The 10,609-nt window shown below is 43.6% G+C and overlaps 1 protein-coding gene and 1 non-coding gene across 2 annotated transcripts in view; both read right to left on the bottom strand.

Annotated features, from left to right (window-relative positions):
* The window catches only part of LOC105907019, a 5,584-nt gene extending 2,592 nt beyond the window's left edge, over positions 1–2,992 (bottom strand). The window contains exon 1 of the transcript XR_006152443.1: positions 2,913–2,992. This is a non-coding gene — a transcript (uncharacterized LOC105907019). The remainder of the gene's footprint in view (positions 1–2,912) is intronic.
* Positions 2,993–5,587: 2,595 nt separating this feature from the next.
* Positions 5,588–8,939, bottom strand: rrad (Ras-related associated with diabetes). Its single transcript, XM_012835344.2, has 5 exons — positions 8,808–8,939; positions 8,205–8,585; positions 7,754–7,827; positions 7,430–7,634; positions 5,588–6,796 (listed from the first exon to the last, which is right to left on the bottom strand). The coding sequence occupies exons 2-5, from the start codon at positions 8,569–8,571 to the stop codon at positions 6,519–6,521; spliced, it is 924 nt and encodes a 307-aa protein (XP_012690798.1). The 5' UTR covers positions 8,572–8,585; positions 8,808–8,939; the 3' UTR covers positions 5,588–6,518.
* Positions 8,940–10,609: the final 1,670 nt, after the last annotated feature.

Below are 10,609 nucleotides of genomic sequence, written 5' to 3'. Positions count from 1 at the left end.
TGAACTAGTTTAACCTACTTTATATACAATTTTATATACAGGGACACTGAATACATCTGAACTAGTTTAACCTACTTTATATACAATTTTATATACATGGAGACCGGATACATCTGAACTAGTTTAACCTACTTTATATACAATTTTACATACATGGAGACCGGATACATCTGAACTAGTTTAACCTACTTTATATACAATTTTACATACATGGAGACCGGATACATCTGAACTAGTTTAACCTACTTTATATACAGTTTTATATACATGGACACCAGATACATCTGAACTAGTTTAACCTACTTTATATACAGTTACATACAGGGACGCCAGATACATCTGCACTAGTTTAAATGACTTGTACAGTTTTATATACAGGGACACCAGATACATCTGAACTAGTTTAACCTACTTTATATACAGTTACATACAGGGACGCCAGATACATCTGCACTAGTTTAAATGACTTGTACAGTTTTATATACAGGGACAGCAGATACATAATCTATGATTCATGGGAGAGGAAAGAAGAAACCAAAGTTATGACACACAAGTCTGTTTTAAGGGCTATTTGGTGGAGTTGTTTAAAGCTCAGACATCTGAAATGTGACCCTGACATCACACTGCGATTAGGAAGATTTCAGAAGCCAAAATTCACTCATTTCATTCACTCATTTTAAAGACTTGTTATATTTTCCATATATAGAGATTTCTGTAAAATCTTGATCGTGAAAGAAACCAGTAACTAAAGCTGTCAATTGAAATGGAAATACCCAAGTAAAGCACAAGTACCTTAAAATTGTACTTAAGTACAGTACTTGAGTGAAAGTACTCAGTTGCTTTCCGACACTGAGCGCGAGAGTGACTGTTTGTTTCCCTCTAAAGGTGATGCCCCTTTGGGAATGCATTCTAGCTTTGGAATCCACCGAGAGTCCCTGCTCTTGGAGGTGGAGTGGAGGTGGAATGTTTGATGGTGTTATCAGGGCAACCGCTTCAATCCCCTGCAAATGACACACTTACAGGAAGAGCTTTTCCTTTCCCCATACTCCTCTTCCATGGAAAACACGTCCGGCCTGTCCGGAATTTATGATTTGATTCCAAGAGTGTCAAAGCACACTGAGAGAAGAGGTGAATGAGGTGTGATGTGATGATGATGTGTGTGTGTGTGTGTGTGTGTGTGTGTGTGTGTGTGTCTGTGTGTGTATGTGTCTGTGTGTGTGTGCGCGCATGCGTGTGTGTGTGTGTGTGTGTGTGTGTGTGTGTGTGTGTGTGTGCGTGTGTGTGTGCGCGTGCATGCGTGTGTGTGTGTGTGTGTGTGTGTGTGTGTGTGTGTGCATGTGTGTGTGTGTGCATACGTTTGTAAGCAGGGGTGTTACACTCTTAAAGCCTCTTACATCTGCCATCTGTATATATTCCTGTCCCCATGGCTACAGTGTGTATTGTTGCTGATATCAGTTTGGCCAGGCTGGGTGACTGGCATAGGGCGCTTGGGGTGTGTGCCCATCGTGGGAGCCTGGCACTAGACTGATGGAGAGGAGAGGGCTCTGGGACTGATGAAGAGGGGAGCTCTGGCACTAGACTGATGGAGAGGGGAGAGCTCTAGCACTAGACTGATGGTGTTTGTCTTTGACTGTGTGTATGTGGGGGTCTGTGTGTGTGTGTGTGTGTGTGTGTGTGTGTGTGTGTGTGTGTGTGTGTGTGTGTGTGTGTGTGTGTGTGTGTGTGTGTGTGTGTGTGTGTGTGTGTGTGTTTGTGTGTGTGTATGTGTGTGTGTTCCTGTGCATGTGACCACCCCACACACTTTGTCTATAAACATGCCGGCACACTTGTACTTAAAGCAGACAGTTGATGTCTTGATGGGATAATGGTTTGGCTGTTTGACGATTGCAGAAAGGGGAGGAGCATCCGGTGCCTAGTTATCAATGGCTGCATATGCACTGACTGACCACCAATGGCTGCATATGCACTGACTGACCACCGATTTGGACCGTGGAGGTTTGACAAAAACAAGATGACTGCGTCAGAGTCCATTTGTCTGGATATTTTTTGCCTCCATAACAAACATCCTTCAGCAGTCATCTTGTCATCGGAACACAAAGCACAGGCAATTATCCACCCACCACCTCATAAACCATTTCTGTTCATCTGGAGTGTATTTTGATGGCCTGGCATCATGTGCACATGTGTGTACACACACACACACACACACACACACACACACACACACAAACTAAAAAATATGTTTTTTTCCCTCCAGTCTTCTCAAAATACCAAATGTCGACAATTATGATGTCAGGCAAACCAGACAAAAAATGGAATATGTAAAAGCCACAGCTTCCGTCTTGGACGTCTGCTGATCATAGAGGAGCATTTCTACCCAAGTAGAAGTTGGCTGTACTTGATGACGGGCATTGTACAAGCTTTCCAATTTTAGTTTCCATGACAAAGAACTTTTGTGAATGGCCTCCAGGTAATTACACCTTGAAAGCTTGGAAATTGATGGACGTATTCACAGCTAGTACAATTGATGCCTTTGTCAGTTGGATTTTTTTCCGGTAACTTCCGTATTTCCCTTTCTTTGAGCTCTTAGCAGCACAATGTGCAGTCATATCTGCATGGGTACTGAGGATGACTAATGCCCCATAGCACAGTGGAGACAGTGGACACGTTGAAGCAGTGAAGTGTTGATATGGAGGAACGATTAGCAAGTCATTTGAAAAGCATCAGGCTGGTTTCTGCCCCAAATAAACAATCCCTGTCCTTCCAACAGCACAAATGCAGTGTTTCTCTGAGACACACAGTCCGTTTATCACTATTTATGTTGGACTACCAGAATATTTATATTGGAATATTGAAAAAAAAACGAACCGAAGTTGACCAAGTAACATAAATCCCAAGCAAATTGTACTCACCTTGGCAAGGTACCATGGGAAAATACCATCATAGTTCTCAGGGACTCCAATCTTTAAATTACCTCCATTGCATGGACAGAAGACTTGAAGTACCACCAGCTAAAACAAACCAGGAAATACTTTGAGTAAGCATACAATCTGTGAATGTGTTTAAATAAAGAATGTGTATACATCCTTGTAAATCGCTTTGGATAAAAGCGTCTGCTAAATGACTAAATGTAAATGTAAATGTAAATAAACAGGACAGCAAAGCCTTTACAGCTTCCGCCCAGACACAGTGACTAGCCCAGCAAACAAATGAATATCTACTGTATATCTAGAAAAAATACTTACTATTAGGAAACTGGCGTGAGTAACCGCAGACTCCCCAAATTTCATTTTTCTCCAGCTTTGCTACATTTGGAAAAGAGACACGATTGACCATGTTTGGTCTGTTTACTTGGCAATCACATGAAGAGGCGACTCAGATAAAGATCAGTGATGGAAAAACTTTTCCACTGTCAGAACCAATTGGGAGTATTAACGTTGGCAAGGTCCTGTGCCACATCTGATAGGGACGTTTCAAAGCAGGGAAGGGTTTGTTTTTAACATGGCGTTTATAAAAATGACGTATTCTTAGTTGTTTGTATTTGATATGGTGTTTATGCATTCGGATCTTATAAAAATGACGTATTCTTAGTTGTTTGAAAGCAGGATGGTATACAACACAATGCTGTCTGTGTTGCTCTGTCTTATTAGATTGTTGATGAACAAATGATCTCAGCAGCATTGCTGCATCACGCTGGCGAGTAGCTGAATCAAACCTGGGACCCTCCATAACCTACATCTAGAATGTGCACTTCATTCAAAAGTTGTTTTCATTTTTACCCAGTGCAGTTATTCAAGCAAATGAAACCACTTACAAGTTGCGTAAACATTACCGTTTATTATCGTCATGTCATTATCAAAATAATCTTAATGGAGACTAGGCAGAATTCCAATAGTAGGTCTAAAATGGGCTTGTCTTGAAAAAAATACCATTTCTGTCTAAGCCTATGGTGATTTAAAATCGTAATTTTAAATGAATTAATTAATTGTTGGACCTGAACATGTCTGCATTATGAAGCAGACAGATAGTGGACCAGGCCAAACTCAGATCATTATGCCATTTGAAAAATAAAATACACTCCACGGAAATCAGGCATAGGCACAGGCCAGTATGGTTGAGTTATAAATCTCTTTCTATTTCCTTTATATAGACAACATATAGCCTGTGTTGCCAATTAAAGGACACCTGTTGCAGACGGCCTGTGAACCATGAATGTCTGGTGGTTGGGCCTTCGCCCCCCTGCCCACCCCACACTTTGCAATTCAGTCAGGTTAAATATAAACCCAGCAGGAACCGGTATCCTAATTAAGACACAGGTTTATGTGAACGCACGCTCTAAAAGAGCACTGTGGAAGACACACACCCTGCGGTCAATGAGAGATAAGAGAAAGAGCAATAACGTTTCAGCGAATACACGTCGCTAACTAAACACATTAAATGAACAACAGTGTAAAACAGCACGTATCCTAATGTTGTATTTGTATCAATCTCTCCTTATCTCCCATACAGAAGCCTAACGCAGAGAGTTCTCAGAGAGCCAGCCCTGCCCTTTAAGCAATACATTTCTCGCCTACGTCTGGGCTTTGTGCGGTTAACGTTTGCAATGTTAGTGAAATGAATCAGTCACATTTCAAACGCACTAGTGATAAACATGTCCAGGCTGAACTGAGCCAGCGACCATCAACTATGACCGAGTACAACGTTCACTTCTTAGTGACAGCAAGAAGTGAAATAGCGAAGAATTATGACTTATGAATTATGACGAGCAAGAATAACTCTTTGTTGTGAGGCAAAATGGATGAACTAGTAGTTAGGAAGACTTTACAAGTTGCATGGCATTTTGGTTTGGATTCCCTAGAGTAGACTAAAGACAATCCAGAATGGAGATTTGCCATTGAAAGCACAATTTAATCAGAGGAGAGTCTTAATCCGTGTCTGGGAAGTATGCCCAGGCCCTTCATAATACTTTTTAATCATTCTTTAAAAAATCCTCAGATATAAATTTAGAGTCGGGGGTGGGAAGCTCAGTGTTTGCAGAAAAACCAATGGGTTGCAGAGAAGGCATGAAATCACTACTCACCCGAACAGAATCATTACTATGTAGTACCAGCATCGGGCCAATTAATCTTTTCTCTACTTGTCTTGACTTTTGACAGTTTCAAATCAGTTCTACCTAACTAGTCAGATCACATCAAAGTAAAAACAAAGTAAATTCACCTGACAGGTAAGGGCATAGAAAAATCACACACACACAAAGAACAATGAAAATCTCCTCTTACCTCCTCAGACTGGACTCTGCGCTTCTTTTGAACAGAATGGTTTGGGCCGTGTGACAAAAGGCACTGGGCTTTTGTTACCCTGGTGGCTTAATGTTTAACTCAATTAAATTCGACTCCAAAAAGCACTAACCACCTTGTTTCCTTTAATAATGTGGCTGGTGAACAAGTGTCCATTCAGCCTGTGGGCAATTAAAGAGATCCATATGCATGAGGGAATAAATTAGATAAGCCCGCAAGCAGTGGCCCTCTGGCACTCACGCTCGAGCGGTTTAGACAACCACGTCTCAGAAACAGGAGGACAAGTCAAGTATCTTTGTAGTTTTTATTTTGTACTACATTTTTTTTATTACAAAACCTCAATGTAAACATATAACAAAATTCAGTTGAATAATATCTAACAGAAGTGCAAATCAATCTCTTTGAAAACTGTTTGAAACAGTAAATTCACAACACAGGTTTCATTTATTGCTTGTCTATGGTCTGTTTTCACTCAATCACACCAGGGGTTTGATTGTGGCAAGAAAAATGTCCCTTCCAAAAAAAAAAAAACGTATCAACCCTCTTTGACCCCCCACCCCAATGCAGTTCCTGGATCTCTGTGGAGTACGAGCCTGCGTACCCAGTTTCAAGTAAAATACGATTCCAGATGACAGATAACATCATGTGAGAAATCACTAGCTGTGCTTTTCCGAAGCTACTGTTGCCTGCCTGACCAATCATGAGGTCACAAAGTGGATATTTCTAACCAATGTACAAACGGCTGACCGCACGGTGGAGTATGCCCACTCATTACATTCCATCACCAAGGCAACCCTCAAAATCCCTTGTCGTGGATCTACATCGTATTTACAATGGTAGAATTCAACCGCTATACATTTAAGGCAGCAAAACGGAATAGGAAAAAAAGAAAAGGAAAGTTCAAAAAGCTTCATGCAGGTTCATCATCTACATTGTCTATTTTTCATATATATAATATATATATATGTTTTAATTTGTAACTCTTGTGTTAATGGTTATACAATATAAAATATGCAAATATATCTCTGTACAGCTGAATCAGTCCATTTTAGGGTGGGATGTAGTGTCAAAAACACACAGCGTCCGGTCCGATGGCAGATAGCTCAAAAAAGAGAGAAGGAGAGAAAGAGAAAACAAAGACAGAGAGAGAGAGGGAGAGAGAGAGAGAGAGAGAGAGAGAGAGAGAGAGAGAGAGAGAGAGCGAAAGCAGGCCTGGGTTGTTCAGAGGACTGACAGGTCATGGCAGGACTTTGACTTCTGCCTGAAGGCCATCTTCTTGTTCTTGCGCGCCACGATCCGCCCGAGGAAGCGCTTGGCCTTCTTGCTGATGCTCTCGCGCCGCTTGCAGCTGGCCATGCGCCGCGCGTTCTCCTCCTTGCTGTCCTTGCGCAGTCGGATCTGCCGCACGATGCCCTCGAACAGCTCGCGCACGTTATGGTGGAGCGAGGCAGACGTCTCGATGAACTTGCAGTCAAAGACCACCGCACAGGCACTCCCCTCTGAGAGAGAGACACAGACAGAGAGAGAGAGAAGGGGAAACAGGTGAGTGCGTGTCCAATAGCCCACTGGCTCACAGACACTGTGGCTGTCATTGCTAATGTATTCTGCGTGGGACTGTGGCGGCTCCTGAGAGAGCTGGGAAACGGGCCCAGGGGGATGGCAGGCTCGTCTGCCACTGTCACATCTATACACCCACACTGACTCGGGCTGCACGACATGCATTTGAACAGGTGCCACCCTGGGGCAGCGGTCTCAGGTGGGCTTCTTTAGAGTGGGGCAAAAGCCAAGAGATTCTGCCTGTCTGTCTGATGCTAGGAGCAGATTACATAAGCCTACATGTCTGTGTGTGTGTATGTGTGTGTGTGTGTGTGTGCGTGACTGTGTGTGTGTGTGTGTATGTGTGTGTGTCTGTGTGTGTGTGTGTGTGTGTGAGAGAGAGAGAGTTATAGCAAATGACATAGGCCTACAGGTGTTTATGTGTGTGTGTGTGTGTGTGTGTGTGTGTGTGTGTGTGTGTGTGTGTGTGTGTGTGTGTGTGTGTGTGTGTGTGTGTGTGTGTGGTTGTGAGTGTGTGTGTCTTTAGTTGAGAGGGAGGCTATCTTGAGTGGAGCTGTCAGAACATGAGAACTCACCATCCACAGACACTTCTCTGGATCGCACCAGGTCGCTCTTGTTGCCCACGAGGATGATGGGAATGTTTTCAGACTGGCGAGCACGGCGCAGCTGGATTCGCAGCTCGGACGCCTTCTCAAAGCTGGCCTTGTCCGTCACGGAGTAGACGATGATGTACGCATCTCCCATCCGCATGCACTGGTCTTTCAGCCACTGGCTTGTGTCCTGCGGGAAGAAGAAGAAAAGGTCCAACGGTTACTCTTTGACAGTGGTTCATGCATAAACAGTACAGGAGTAAACAATGACAGGAATCACTTCAAATGAAAGAGGCACGCTCTGTTTACCTGTTCCCAGACGTCATACAGAAGGATGGACGCTTCTTCATCGTCCACAACGACTGATCTGTCGTATGTGTTTCCTGAAACCAAATGAGCCAGACCATTAACACTGATGCACCCACACCTGTGGGTGAGCCAAGTGGCAGACTTGTTCCAGCTCATTAAGCCGGCTCACTAGGGAAGCTAATGTTCTGTTTCGAGTTGTCTGTGTTCTCAGTGCATTTGCTTCAATGAACACACATTTCTCTCTTTAACAGTACAGACTATTTTCCTCACTGACTTTGGCAGAGAGAAAAAACAGTAAGGAAATCATCATCATTAAATTATTCAAAATATTTTTATTTATTCTCTTATTAAATGTTATTTGTAATGTATTCTCTTTGTGGTTTAGTACTGTAAATGATTCCACTTTGAAGCAAATAGTTAGTATTAGTAATAAAATCCTTATTAATCTCACCTGCATCCTCACAGTCGTGACCGTCCTCCACTCCTCCGAAGATTCGTGCCAGGCTGGACTTCCCCACTCCCTGCTCGCCGAGAAGAACCACCTTGTACACCTGTCCTTCCGAATCGCTGCCGGAGGAGATAACGGAGTCCGATGAATCGGAGACGCAGCTGTCTCGGTACTGCTCGCCGGGGCCGTAGGACGTGCAGCGCATGAGGTTGGATAGTTGTTCGGTGGGCACCGGAGGCATTGAGGCGCGCAGCTCGCGGTCATCCACGGGCATGCTCCGTCTGTGGAGGTTTTGCAGGTGCATAGGGAACGGCATGCTGCCTCTTCTTTTATCCATGTTCCGGAACTTGTCTCCTTTGTTCAAAGTCATGACTCAGATTGCGTCTGCGAAAGAGAATTAAGCGTTAACAACTCGTCATTCAAAAAAGCTTCTAAATATGACAAGCGTTTTAGTCTTACATAAAGCTTGTTATAGCGAGACATAGCCTCATCTCACCAAAGATAACGGCCATTAACATAAACGATTAAACGATTCTGTATCTGTCAGTTGACAAATTGTAAAAAGAGAAAAAAAATATGAAATAATAAAAGATATTGTAGACCTACATTTTCTTGTGTCCAACGTCTTCTTTAGTGTGATAAAACTCCTTAGTCCAACAATCCTCTCTCGTTTAGATCCTGTGGTTAAGTTCAACGGAGCGAGTTTCGGTTTGATCTGACAGTGAGAGAGCGGAGCCCCATATTTATTGTACTTCTGAATCACTGACGTCAGTGCGAGGCAGGATTTGCCTCAGAGAATCACAGCTATCTTTGTAGTAGTAACATCATTCCGCCACGGAAGGGGAGAGGGAGGGCCTAAACCGCGCGTGGGCTGACGGTGGAGGGGGTCTTCCATCCTCCCACACACACACATCACACGAATGTGATGCTGATGTAACGGGGACCTACGTTCCTTAGTCATTGGGCTTCGTGAAAGGGGGTGAATGCGATGAACTGAACGCCGTGTCCGACTAACACACATTTCAATTATAGTGTCCTTCGTCATGAAACATTAATCAATGTCAATCATTTCTTGTTTCGGTAGGCCTGTAGGTCTATACAGGCTGTGACTTTTGTAGCCTACCAATAAAATGGGTGGTGGGGATACGCACACAAGATTTCTAATAATTGAAGACATGCTATGAATCCACACTACTTACACTACACTCATTCGGACAGGGTGACGCCACACGACAGGATGGAATCCATCACCTCGTTCGTGTCGGCCAGAACGTTCAGTGACCAATTAGATTCTGCTGTGATCTCACCTTGATAAGGTGCATGGGATCGATCCTAAACAATGTAAAGCACTGTCGCCATCTAAAGGCCACGGCATGGAACGGCACACGCAGCTCTTTTTCTGGTGAGCACTGGCTGTTCAGTACAACACCTCAGCGAGAGCAATGATGCAGTCACACACACAGGATTCATCCTTAGTCGTCCATAGGGAGGGCTCCCTTTTCATACGCTGAAAACAATAACATTTAAAACCCACCAATATAACCAACAGTACACCTAACGGACCAGGGTCTATGGCCATGGATGCACAACAACCTAATGGACCAGGGTCTATGGCCATGGATGCACAACAACCTGTTGCTTTATTGGTTCTGTGAACTGCCCCTCAGTATGCCTCTGGTAGCGCCTACTGAATTGCACATTTTTTCAGTGTTGTCATGTGACAGAATTTAACGCCATCTACGTACATGACTGCTCTGATTTGAAAAGGATGCCCTTGACATAGAGGTGATCATCCAAGGATTGTATGAAAAGGTGGTCTCAAAAATCTCCTTGTCCATGTTTTTCCTGAACCGAGTGGCCGTATGAAACCAGCAGTGCTTAAATAGCAGTGTGAAGGTTTCGTGACAGATTCCTGAACAGGACTCAGACAGGTCAAGCCTGTGTGGGGGGCTCGGCAGGTAGAGCCCAGGCGTGTCACACGCCTGCACAGAAGGATGAGGAGGACATGTCAGCTCCGCACTGAGACTGAGGATATTCAGCAAGTCGTGTTCAGTAACAAACCCTAAGATGACAAAGTGAAATGGCTTAAATACAGAATGTGCTGCAGGTTTTGAAGAGTGTCTGTGATAAGCTGGAGGCATGCTATGAAGCCCTCTTGGACCTTTAGAATAGAAATAAATAAAAAAGCCTTTATTGTCATTGTATTCCCATACGACGGGATTTAGGAGACTTACTAAATAGCTTTACTTGGCATGCATACCTTTAGGAGACTTACTAGCTTTACTTGAACTTGAATTGTTTTGTGTTCACAGAGATATAGAGAATATGAGTCTAAGGCTGGTGGGGAGGGGAGGACAAGTTCACTATGCAAATGGTTGAATAAGGACAGAGTAGGTCTCTGGAGCAGA

The sequence above is a fragment of the Clupea harengus genome, chromosome 6 (genome assembly GCF_900700415.2).
Source record: "Clupea harengus chromosome 6, Ch_v2.0.2, whole genome shotgun sequence".
NCBI lineage: Eukaryota > Metazoa > Chordata > Actinopteri > Clupeiformes > Clupeidae > Clupea > Clupea harengus.
This window is presented reverse-complemented; position numbering and strand designations above follow the sequence as displayed.

What these genes read in the sequence shown, in the direction of transcription:
- rrad (XM_012835344.2), bottom strand. Translation starts at nt 8,571, where the DNA reads ATGACTTTGAACAAAGGAGACAAGTTCCGGAACATGGATAAAAGAAGA. An exon ending in TCACGACTGTGAGGATGCAG is followed by an intron (nt 7,828 to 8,204) that starts GTGAGATTAATA and finishes ATTTGGTTTCAG; the next exon opens with GAAACACATACGACAGATCA. An exon ending in TGTATGACGTCTGGGAACAG is followed by an intron (nt 7,635 to 7,753) that starts GTAAACAGAGCG and finishes TTCTTCCCGCAG; the next exon opens with GACACAAGCCAGTGGCTGAA.